Source organism: Triturus cristatus, chromosome 2_2, assembly GCF_964204655.1.
Source record: "Triturus cristatus chromosome 2_2, aTriCri1.1, whole genome shotgun sequence".
Lineage (NCBI taxonomy): Eukaryota > Metazoa > Chordata > Amphibia > Caudata > Salamandridae > Triturus > Triturus cristatus.
The window spans coordinates 873,330,414-873,343,765 of record NC_140582.1 but is presented as its reverse complement, the minus strand read 5'-3'; the positions used below and the strand labels follow the sequence as shown (position 1 = coordinate 873,343,765).

Genomic DNA, 13,352 nt, shown 5'->3' with positions numbered 1-13,352 from the left:
AAGAACGGTGATGCGTCGGTTCCATACTGCTGCATAGGGGACATCAGTTTCTTACTGCGCTTCCATGGCGGTGCGACCCGCAACGCCAGGATGCAATGAAGATCCGGTGCAATGAAACAAAATGGCGTCTTCTTCTTGATGCAACAATGATACATGCATGCCCGACGACCTTGCGGCGACTCAACGAATCTTCTGAGCCGCAACAGGCCCTGCGAGATGCTTCTCTGGTGATGCGATGGCGTCTGCGACACTCTTCTCCAGAGATGCGGGGTGCCTCGGTGATGCGATGCGACAGCGGCGGCACACTTTCTCAGCGATGCGACGACAGCGGCTACAGCAGAGACACTCTTCTGCGGTGATGCTACGGCATCTGCTGCAACAGCGACACTCTTCTCCAGTGATGCGAGGCACTTAGAGTGATGCGATGGCGGCAGCAGCGGCACACTTCTCCGGTGATGCGACGGCATCTGCTGTGACGGCGACACTCTTCTCCAGTGATGCGACGACAACGGCTGCGGCGGCGACAGGCTTCTTCATCTTGAGTCACGCTTCCAGCTCCCAGTGGCATGAGGTCCAGCTCAACAGTAGGACCTTCAATTCCCAGCAAGGGAAGGCAGGGGAGCTTGTTGGGAAAGTCTGTTGTCCTGAGATTTCAGCAGGAGGCAAGCTCTATCTCAAGCCCTTGGAGATCCTTCACAAGTTGATTTGAAAAGCACAAAGTTCCTTTCTCCTTTCTTTGGCAGTCAGTTTCTCTTTTTCCTCTCCTCAGCAAAGGTTCTTCTTGTTTCCCAAAGTGATCTAAAGTTCTGGGGTCTGGGTCCCCCCCGTTTTTACTCATATTCTCTTTGTTCTGTGAAGGGAAGGCAGAGAGGCCTCTGCCTAGTCAAAACCAGCTCTGGTCAGTCCTGGAGCACTTTGTTTACATGACTCCTTCTTTCCTTTAACAGTGTGGGCCAGGGACATCAGACGCACCACAGGAGGTGGAGCCAGCATTGTGGAGGGAAGCACAGCCATATTCCGACCCAGGTGCAACTCCTCAGTCCACTCTCCATGTAGATCTCTCTAGTCATCCTTGTGCTGACTCACCCTGTCTCCTGGAATCCCTCAGCCCCTGTCACTCAAACTCCAGACATGGAATACACAACCTAGCAGAGGTTAGGCAAGAAAATACCTACTTTCTAAAAGTGGTATTTTCAAACACAGAATGTTAAAACCAACTTCACTAAAAGATGTATTTCATCATTCTGAGTTCAGGCATACTAAACTCGAATTTCTACCATGTTCCCTGGGTCAGTTAGGACTATAAGATGTTATAATCAAACTGCCCATTCTGGCCTATGGGGAACAGGTAGCCTTGCAATAGTGAAAAACAAAAATGGCTATAATTCACTATCAGGACATGCCACACACACCAGGGCATGTCCTACCTTATACTTACAATGCACCCTGCCCTTGGACCTTAGGGGTGTCTGATATGAAGAAAAGGGAAGGTTTAGGGACTTGCAAGTGGGTGCACTTGCAAGTCAACATGGCAGTACCAGACTGCACACAGGCTCTGCAATGGCAGGCCTGAGACACACTTTACAAGCTGCTCCGGTGGGTGGCACAATCAGTGCTGCAAGACCACCAGCTTTTTACAAGAACAACGGTCCCTAGCATAAACTTAATTAAGGTGACTGTTTCAACATAGACTTCAATAAGACCTATGTGTATTCCTCCTATGTCCAGCCGGACAAAGGAACATTTATTATTGAATTTCACAAAATGTGAAATAAGATAATGGAAAACGAAAGCAATGAAACAAGGGCACAATCCTGTACCAAGTTTTCAACAAGGGAAAAGAAGTAGAATAAAAGTGGAAAGAAATGGCAGGTAAAAACTTTGGGAGCAAACATGGGGGCTTACAATACAATAACGGACTTAGGTAAGCTCAGACCTACAGAAACCACAATACATTTTCGCAGTGGATACAATGTGGTACTGTTATGGAAAGTCGATGTTTCGATCCCTAGCTCCTAATACAGTGGGATCATCCTCAGGACTTAAAATTACAAAAGTTGCCTGATACGAATTCTACGCCTGTTGAAATGAACAAGGGAGAGAAGGGAGATAAGAAGACAAAACAACAATCCAACGTTATGAATAAGAAGGGAAAGCAAATCAGCATTCAATAGCGATACAAAAAACAATTGTGCGGTCCTAAGAAAGTGCCTCATGCATTGAATGTTATTTGTGCTAAAAAATGGGGTTTAGTGCACACGGTGGGCCCGTTGGGGCGCCGTTTAGTTGCTCTGAGCGAGTGAGCGATTTGCAATCGTGGTTGTGAAGGGGTGAAGAAGGAAAAGGCGTCCTTGTGGGTTGCTTGCCAGACCACTTGGAGTGAATTGAGTTTGAAGCTTGGTAGTGGCAGTGATCTTCAATGAAGTGGTAGCGTGCGAGGCATCGTCGTGCTGGCGCCGGGCGTAGGCAAGTGATGATCGATCCACGGATTGCCAGCAGGTGGTACTATGGTGAAGAGATGGTGCCTTATGTAGAACGAATGGTTGGAACGTCGGAAGTGTGGGGAATTTGAGGCGAGTCGAGGAATCTAATGTACCTTGGAATCAGCAAGGGAAGCTGCTCGTGGGTGCGTCCGGGCGGTGAGGCAACCTGGCTGTATGTGATGAAGGGAGTGAGAGCAGTCGATGGCTGCCGGATAGCACTATAGGAAAAGGAAGGACGTTTAGGGGATAAGGAGCGAACAAGGGGAAGGTGCCTGGAGTGGAGGGTGGCCACCAGCAGCATTGGATTTACAAGCCCTGGGCATACGCAGTGCACTGTACTAGGGTCTGACAAGTAAAAGTGCCCAGAGTCATAAAACCAACAAAAACAGGTCAGAGAAAATACAGGAGGAAGGCAAAAAGTTCAGGGATGACCCTGCAAAAAGGGCCAAGTCCAGCAATGCATTTTTGCCATTGCTGCGCGTGCAGCATCCAGCAGCACCCGCAGCAATGGTAAACATGCACAATGCGACTGCCACTGTGGTGGTCGCATTATAATTGCATGTGCGGGAATGCCGCCATATGGACGGGTGGTCCCAATTCCTGTGCCGGTGGCGGACGGACTAAAGTCTGTCCGCCATCGTAATCATCCCCATTGTTTGCAAGAGAATGCTTAAGATTTTTGTTGATTGTGCGGAGAAATGGTCATCATAGAGAACCAAATGTCATACATCACTGTACCCGATTAAGATGAGCTGGCCTGGGAACTGGTCATCATTAATCATTTCTCTTCTACTATGTTTTTTTTAACTCTAGAGATTTTAGCGTGCAGCAAAACTACCATAATACTAGTTTTTATAATGTTGTAGCCCAAGAAGCTCCATTAAATCATTTTTTTTCGAAATATTTCTTTATTGGCATTTTCATGGCACACATACAGGTCCACATTCAAAGATTTAAGCAACCACAATACCTCAGGCAACAGGTAAAAGCAGAGTAAAAGCCATGGGCACAACAAGCAATGCAACACAATATCAAGGCCATTATTAATAAAACGTGGTTATTGTACCATTCTCATTCTAGGACAGGAGTGGCACGCACACACACACACACACACACACACACGTTTGCCCAGCTATTGCCAAACTCATCCCCCAACCCCAAAAAGAAGATATATTGACTTTGTTAAAGTTTGCCCCTAGCAATTATTACTATGCTTTTAACAGTGGCAATCTCACAAAACGCAGAGTCCTGCCCCCGACCTGTTTTGGTGTTGAACTCTAGAGCTGATTAACATTCTTTACATTTTTAGTGTTTTTAATAATCACACACATTTTCAACAGGGTGTAATACAAATTGGTGTTCACTTGTGGGGGGTATGTCTAACACGGAGAGCTGCTGACCCTGGAACTGGGGATCCCCATTTACCAAGTGGCCACTATATATAACTGAAAAATAAACAAAGAAATACTGAAACGTGCAAATTTTGGTCAAAGGCACACAAAATTCACTTAGTCGAGAGAAGGACCACCAAATTAATGGAGCCTATGTTAGTTCGGCCTCTTGCTGCGTAAAACTCCGCCCTGCATGTATATGCATAATTAATGCATACCATGAAACAAAGGCAGGTGAAAACGGATAAACATTGCAACTTCCGTAGCACAATGCTACAGAATCTTGCCCAAACTAGTTCAGACATGCTGCTTCCGAGAGCCTGCAGTGCAGAGCTTCTTTGCGAAGAGAACAGAATATTCTGAAATATAAACAAAATACCTTCTTTCAGCTTCTTCTCTGGGCCTGGCTTAGCGGCACCTGGAGCCTTATATAGAAATCCACAAAGGAAGCTTGACAGTGATGAATCGGGATGAAATCCAATTTCAGCCGCAGGATCACACTTCGGGTAATCTGTCAAAGGGAAGAAAAGGTCAGGCAGAGAATCACTTCTGGGTTCAACTGATTGCTATCTCTGGTCTAATACCTTGAAAGACGGAAAAACTAATAATGGCCCTACATTCTCAAGTTCCAGGGAAAGTTCTTTATATCACTTCACATGAAAGAATCAAGAAAACTAATTGTCATTAGACATAAATTGTTAGAAAATGAACACGAGGCAACAGTAGTTTATGTGAAATTAGGTTTCAGGCAACGAGTCATACTTTGCACAAATTGCTAGTAACTAAGAATGTTCTCCTAGACAGAACGTGCCCGCAGAAACAACGGCCTAATAAAGGTTTTGTGAAATAACAATGTTATTTGACATGTTAACATGAAACGTTAAAGTCTGCGAGAACAAAAAATAATTGCGCTTTCAGTAGTAATGAAACACAAAAACAAGAACATCCTTGTTTATAATTTTTTCTTTAAGCAGTTAAAGAAATAAGCAAGAAAGTTCGAAAATTCACCCTGTCCATTTGTGGGCGTTTCACAGTTGAAAATACGACAGGTGGTGTGCTTGTTTACATCCTGTGCCTTCTGCTTAGCAGCTACTATTGTATTGTCTGTGTGCCTGGGTGTCTATCTTCATGGATCCAATAGACCCTGTGGGCACCGCCACCTATTTTAAGAGGTTGTTTTATCATTGTAGTTTTTATTCTTAAGCCCCAATTACAATTTAGAGGGAAAATCCCGATCAATATGCATATCTACGCAGTGATAAAAATTCCCAATAACGTCATCATAGTAACTATCCTTCTCCCCACTATTTCACTAGGAAATTTTAATACGGTCAAACTTGTGGAAATTTACTATGGGAAAGGGGTGGTAAATTCTGACACACATGGAATTGGATGTGGTGAAAAACATTTCCGCCTATAATTCCCCATTTTCTTAAGTAAAACTCGGAATATGCTGTATTTGTAAGACCAACTAAATACCAAACCCAGTGTGGGTGCGGTAAATACCTGACATTTACTAGCCCGTGTAATCAGGGCACTAATGTGGATATAGTATTGATGTAGAAAAATTAAGCATGAGGATATGCAATTGTATTTATATAGAGTTTACTACCCCTGATGAGGCATTGAAGTGTGTGGTGGATTAATATAGGGAAATATAAGTTGCTAATTTGAGAGGTGAAAAGGTGAGTCTGTTAGTTTGATTGAATAAGATAATGACGGGATAGCAGTGGGAAGAATCCAGAAAGTGTTATTTAGGAGATCATAGTAGTAAGAGGAGGGAGTCGTCTAGAAGGTGTTATATGGGAGATAATAGTAGTAGGATGAGTTTTAGGACGAGTCACAGGAGGCATGGATGAGGGAAGAGTAAAGAAAGGGATTAGAGAGATCATAGTAGTAAAATGAGGGGTGTGATGCCTCAAGGAGGGATAGAAGAGGAAAGAGTTTAGAAAGGGTTTTTTGTGAGATCATAGTTGTAAGATGAAGTTTGGGGTGAGTGAATGAGGGAAGAGTATAGAAAGGGTTGTTTGGGAAGTCATAGTAGTCGAATTAAGTTTGGTATGAGTTAGAGAGTAGAGGTAGAGGAAATAATGAGAGAGGTATAAAATGAGACAGAGTAGTGGATTGGGGAGAGTAGGAGTTTATTTTTCCACAGTAGGAGTAAAGTAATAAACTATATAGAAAAGTTATACATGTATAAGGAAAATAATACACCGAGATATAAAGTTGCATTGTATAAAGTCCCATATGTGCATGTTTGGATACATAGTTAGATACCCATACGTGCAAGTGCTACTGTACACGAAGCTCATGCATTTCTGTATTTTTATATAATTTTCGTATTTATTTTATTTTTGTACTTTCCTTTATATTTCAATAGTGAAACCCTTATAGAAACTATTGTTAAGATCAAATTTACATGTTATGATAGATTAAAAAAACAGAGACCCATAAGCATCTAATCAAATAACTTGTATGAAAACTATGCAGTAACCTATATACATGTTAAGCATAACATAATTTTTTTATCTACATGATAAATTCCCCCTCCTTCTGCTCTTCTTTACTCCCCCTTCCTTGCTCATTACCCTGTAAGGTTCAGCACTCCAAATTGTAATCCTCATGGGGAGCTAGCATTTAATGCTTTTGAGGAGAAGGAGAAAGGAGAGAGCATTTGTTATAGGACTCTTGTTAAGTAAATAAAGGTTTTTAAATTTGTGGCCTATATCTAACATTTTGGTGATGAGTATGGGATCCGAACCTAAGCGTGCTAAGTCTGGAATTCATAAAGCATCCCTCACCTGGATGGAGTGAATTCCTTTTACTTACAATGAGAAATAGTCTGAACGGTGGTTAACTCACTCTTCAGAAAGCTGCTTTGCGTGTAGCCTCTTGTTGAAGGCTCTGCCTTGGATTTGTTTCTTTACATGATCCTAGCTTTCTCCCGCCTCCCCTGCTATCCTGTGTTGTGGTGTTATTGGGCAATTTTCTTTAGGCCAACCGTTTGTCCCGCTTAATCACACCTCCTGGGCAGAGTTTGGACTTTCTCAGTCTCATCAGGAGGAAATCATCAGTTATGCCTTTTCAGAAAATCCTTGTTGGCATTCCACGCCCCATTATCGCCTCAGGGAGCGCCATCTCCTTAGTGTGATGCTTCTATCTGAGGAAAGACTGCCGCCGTAACAAGATCATGTCTTTTACTTGATGTGAGGCTTCCTCTCACAAGGTAGATCTGCTGGCGTGTCAACATTTTCATCGTTATCGGCTTGTCCTGCCACCGTGCCAACAGATTCACCGCCAAAACTGCTTGGGGTTTCTTTACTCGTTCCTGTTCTGTTATTTGCGTCATGAACAGTTGGGATGCCTCATTTTCCAGGTAATTCCACCACATCCTGGTATGTGTATGTGTATTTGATATCAAGAAGTTGTGGAACTAACTGCTTTCTGGCCATTTGGCGTGGGGGGTTTCTTTAGCTGTGCTAGTACCCAGCTCATGGTCAAGTGCATGTATGGGGAAAATTAATAAGAATTAAGGGAAGTATTATGCCTGCATTTTATCTTGCCTGATCATATTCCTCGCCTCACAGTTTTTTTTCTTCCATATTTTCTAGCATTTAATTGTGTATTTTCATGTATCTCCTACTGTATATTCATAGTATGGCTTCATTTGTAATGCCACACTCTCCTGCTTTCCTGAATAACCTGGGATAGCCGTAAATTCCCTGGAATAGATGGATTACCTTATTTGAGTCTTACCTTATTGCCTTTGTAGAAGATAGGTTCTCCTCAGTGTGTAAGCAGCATATACTTTTACACATAATTTAGATACACGTCAGAAAAATATTTGATGATTTGCCTGAATTAAATACCAAGGGGCAAGAAGGTGAAGATGATGCACAAGGTAATGCACAGTTAGACGCACGTCAAAACACCCTCAAGAAATTGGAAGAACAGTTTTGGCAAAAAAGTTAATGTTGTACTAGAATGTCAAATTGTTTTGAAGGTCGCAAAGAAAAATGAAAAAGTGGTTAAATACATTGCAGTTTTAAGGGTGTTAAAAGCTACCTATGATTTTGAGTCACTTACAGACTCGTATAATAGATCAGCTGGTAAGATGTACAAGGGATATTAATGTTCAAGAAAAATTGTTAGCAGAAAAGACTTAAAACAGGCTATAGATATAGCTATAAGCATAGAACATACGGCATTCTGTATGTGAGAAATGAAGGAATCCACAGATACTAATAAGGTAATGGACAGTAATGTAACCATGATTTCTGAAACAATTGACGAGCGTAGGCTTTACACTATGGACCTGTATAAACATAAGGCTGAAAATGATGGATTGAAATGTTTTAGATGAAGGAATCCGAACCACTGAGCAAAAGTGTCTAGCGCGAGAGGTGACATGCAGAAAGAGCTAAAAAAGAACATGTTGGTAAAGTATGTAAGTATATGGGAACTAGAGTTAACACATGGTCAATGATGACCTACATAAGTCAGCATTTGTGTTCCATATTGCTAGTGGGCTGGGTAATCCTTAAACAACTTATCCCACATGTAATATTTTTCTGGAAGGAGTTACATTCACTGTTTTTGTAGATACCTGCTCTCCTTATCCATTAACAAATTAAAACTAGTTTAACAGATAATTTTCAAAACAAAGATTACACTGGGTTACCTCCTGATGCAAGTCCTGGGAGATACACCAAGGACCCTATTCCTCTAGCAGGAATGTTGTATATGCACATAAAATTCATGGATAGAACTACTTTAGGAAAGGTATACATCTCTAAACAAGGCTCCAACCTTCTAGTGTAGAAGCACCAAAGAGATTTAGGCTCAAATTGGATCCTAATGCTGTCAACAAGTGTATTTAGTTGATAAATCCATCATAGGCATGGAGGTATGAGAGAAATTCCCTGAGGTTTTCACGGATAAATTCAGTTTTCTTAAAGGTTAAAAGGGATAAAGCAAGTCCCATACCATTACTCATGAAAAATCCACTAAAGAAAGAGCTAGAAGACACAGGGGTCATTGAGAAATTTGAGAGTACCAAAAGGATGCCCCCCCATTGTTATAGCTTCTAAGAATGGCAGAAAAGTATCCATTTGTGCATTGATCTCAGAAATCTCAATGTAAACATATGGATCGACAGGCACCCTTTCACTAACATCAATGAAATGTAGTGCGAGTCAAGGTGCCAAGTATTTCAGTGCAATAGACCTTCTGTCAGCGTACCACCAGGTTGCCCTTCATCCTGACTCAAAAGCTATAACCTCTTTCATAACTCCTTTTGGAGCATACAGATTTCACAGGATGCCATTTGGCCTAACCTCCGTGGCTGCGGTTCTCCAATGTGTAATGCAGTACATTTTCCAGTGAAGAAGTAAGATTCTCTGTTTCCAAGACAATATTCAGATTTATAGAGCCTCCAAGGAGGAACATAATATTGTACTTGAGTAAGTTTTGAGTCAACTAAGCAAAATAGAATTCACCATACAAAAGAGAAAGTGTAAGATTGGGCCAAAACAGTGGAATATCTACAGCACACCATTTCCGAAGATGGCATTAAGCCCAAGAGTAGTTTAATGGATGCGGTCAACCTAGCACCAGAGCCTACCCACAAAGAGGAGCTAAAATCCTTTTTGGGATTAGTGGAGTATATGTCCAAATGTATCCAAAACATTGCTGAACGTATATACTCCATGACAGTCTTACTAAAGAAGGGAGTTCCGTTTGACTGTAGGGTTCAACACCAATCCGACTTCATTCAAGCCAAGGAAGCTATTGCTAATGCCCCCCATTTAGACATGTTTGATGTAGGAGCTAAGACTACGTTAACAACTGATGCCAGTATGCAAATTCCAGGAGCATCACTTTCCGAAGTAAATGACGGGAAGGAAAACGTAATAGCTTTTGCATTCAGAACCCGTAAAGAAGCTGAACATAACTACTTCATTGTAAAAAAGGAAGCAATGGCGTGTTATTGGCTCATAATACATTTTAAGTTTTATTTGTGGAGCATACCATTTTTCTTGAGGACAGACCGCAATCCCCTAATGCCCATGTTTTCCTCAAAGTGTATTAAAAATGATACTCCCTGCATATCTAAATGGGTTTTAGGCTTATAAGGTTATAACTTCAATATGGGGTACGTCCCTGGTATCAGAAACCAAGACACTGATTGTCTCTCTAGACTGACCATAGCATGCGAGGAATAAACCCTCCAAAGGAAGCTATTTTAGCTATTGGTATTCCACCCCTTGACAAGATAGAATGGTAATAATTTGAACAAAATGATACCATCTTAACTGCTGTCAAAGAAAAAATAACCAAAAGCTGACTTAAGAGGTGTAATGAATTACCTCCAACCTTATTGGAATGGACAAGACAAGCAATCCATAGGAGGTAACATGTATGGCAACCCTTCTCCCTGTTGAGGTACCTTCCAAACCCTGGGACAAACTAGGTTGAGACATTGTATGACCTAGGAATATGTGTAATGTGTTCAATAAATTCATGTTCATGTTGGTGGACTACCATTCTCATTGGATATCTACTAAGGTGCTGAACAACATTAACACCTCCTCAATTACTTAATTGTTATCCGACAAATTCTCCAAAGAAGGCATTTCCAGTACCATAGTTACAGACAACGACGTACAATTTACTTCTGAAGAAATTATGCAATTTTTGAAAAACCTATCCATTAGCCATGTAAAAACGTCCCTGTATCGTCCTAAAGCCAATGGTCTGGGAGGAAGGGTAAATAGGATTATCAAAGAAACTTATTGATTAGCCCTTACATCAGGGGAAAAAGTTGAGAGCGCTATAAGGAAAATGTTGTGGTCATATCATACCACTCCCAATGCTGTGTCAGGTGTACCACCATTACCTTCCCATAAAGGTAGGAATCCTGGTTCGAAAATTACACCAACCGAAATTTGCCTAACAGTGGATGTCCTGTCTGGGTGGATAGAACCTCAGTCAAAGATAAGATAGAAAACCACCAAAGAGATTACAAAACTAGTATTACACCAAATGGGGAGCTGTGAATAGTGAATGATGCAAAGGGCAATGGGTTGTGATTAAAAGGCCATACATCACTCACTCCAAACCAGGAAGGATTGAATGTGTCTAACGTAATTTTGTGGTGATAGAAGATAATCGAACTTGGAGTATGGACAATGTAGCCCGGTGTACCGAGACCCGCATTTCTATAACCAAGGAGCATGGGAGAGGAGGAAAAACTTCCATTGAAAATACTAGTACCAAGGAAGCCAGGAACCGTCCTCCTCCATGTTGGTAGTCAGATTATGAAATTGGTTAACCTCCTCTATTTCTATATGTACAGCGCAATCTCAGAGCCTTAGATATTGTATTATATTTTGCTTCCCATTATATTTTTGGTTTATTTCTAAGTAATGCAATATGTATTATACACTTCCATAATTGTACTTCCCTTTAATTTTTTTTCCCCTCTGATATAGGGAAATCTGATGTAATCTACATGGTACAACCTCCTTCCTTCTGTTCCTCTTTATTCCCCCCTCTCCCTGTCCATTACCCTTGTAAGATTTTGCGCTGCAAATTGGAATTCTCATGTGGATCTGGCATTAGAATGTTGGGGAGAAGAAGAAGTGAGTATTTGTTAGAGAACTCTTGTAAAGTATATAAAGGTTTTTACTTAGTTCACCTTTGGTGGACTATATCTAACAAAATAAAAACAAAACAAATTATATATATATATATATATATATATATATATATATATATATATATTCACTGAAAAAAACATAGGTTTCAGGGGTGTTATAGTTAGCTGGACTTTTCACTTGTACAAAACCATTGAAATTCCCCCGTTATAGTTAGTTCAGCTAACTAGGACTCGCGCGCCCGCAATGCACTTCTGATGACGTCACATATTACATCACTCATGACATGGTCAGTGACATCACTCATGACATCACTGATGACATCTCAAATGACATCACTGATGACATCATCCAGTGAATGTGTGTTTTTCTGAAAATTAAATATGTTTTATATATGTATATCTCAAGGTCGATGGAAGAATAAATGGGTATATAAGTGTCTAAATGGATGATTTGTTTTTGAAAAATTGATTGTGTAACTGACTGATTAAGTGTATCATAGTGAATACATGGCTTAGTGAGTAATGTTTAAATATGTAAATATCTGTATCAGTCTCTCACTTTGTGTATAAGTGGCTGTATGGGTTGGTGAGTAGCTACATGGGTGTCTATATAGGTTATTAGTTGGTTTTTTGAGTATCAGTCTGAGTGTCTGCATGGTTCGGTATTACATAGTGCATAGGTGCATGAATGAGTGACTCACTCTTTGTATGTGTTGAAGACAGCATGTGTGCAGGACTGTATGGGTGGATGAGTGTGTGTATGGGTGTGTTAGTGAGTGAATGACTGTCTCAATAGTGTCTTTATGAGTAACTACATATGTTTTAAACTAGTATATGTGACTATTGGTGTATATAAGTGAGTATATGTGAGAGTGAGAGATTGAAAGAGTTCCTGTATGAATAAGTATGTGTTTCTATAAGTGATTGTTTAAAAGACTAAGTATGTGTAAGTTTCCGTAGAAGTAAGTGTGGTGGTGTGTGTATAACTGTATATGCAAATAAATGTATGTTTGATTCTTTATTAGCATGAGTGACTGTGTGTGTGAGTAACTCTATGGATGAGTGGCATTGTGTAACAGGATGTATAGGTGTATGAGTACATATGATGAGTGAATACATGTATGAGTGACTGTATAGGACTGTTGGTGAATGAGTGGATGTGTATGTGGATCTTAGAATTACTGAAGAGGTTGTTGTAACTGGTATTGGTATGTCCATTGTTTTGAAAAGTTTAGTCTCTATTTTTGAATGTGTGTATCAAAGGTTATATTAGGGTGAGAGGAGGTCTGCCACTCTATCACAAGGATGATGTCATGAGTGATGTCATCAGTGATGTCATTTGAGATGTCATCAGTGATGTCATGAGTGATGTCACTGACCATGTCATGAGTGATGTAATATGTGACGTCATCAGCAGTGCATTGCGGGCGTGAGAGTTATAGTTAGCTGAACTAACTATAACACCCCTGAAACCTATGGTTTTTTCAGTGAATTTCTGAGGTTTTTTAAATGCTAATTTCTAACTATAACGTGCCTGAAACCTATGGTTTTTTCTGTGAATTTTAAAGGTTTTTTAAATGCTAATTTCTAACTATGCCTACAGAGATAGGACATGTGAAGAAAGAAGAAAAAATGCACAGAAAGAAAAAAAAGAAGTGCAGAAAGAAGCAACAGAAGTCCTCAAAGACGAAGAAAAGTGCAGGAAGAAGGATAACGTGCAGAAAGAACAAAAAGAAGAGCAGAAAGAAGCCTTGTTGCAAAATCATCCTGTACCCTCAACTTTTTCAGATGGATACTGGTGGTAACTGAGTCTGACTA

General features: G+C 40.7%; 1 protein-coding gene across 3 annotated transcripts in view; it reads right to left on the bottom strand.

Moving 5' to 3' along the window:
• Positions 1–13,352, bottom strand: part of ARAP2 (ArfGAP with RhoGAP domain, ankyrin repeat and PH domain 2) — a 1,345,662-nt gene that overhangs the window by 670,512 nt on the left and 661,798 nt on the right. For all 3 annotated transcript variants that reach the window (XM_085642300.1, XM_085642298.1, XM_085642299.1), the window contains exon 15: positions 4,254–4,385. In XM_085642300.1, coding sequence (XP_085498426.1) covers positions 4,254–4,385 — 132 coding nt within the window. The remainder of the gene's footprint in view (positions 1–4,253; positions 4,386–13,352) is intronic.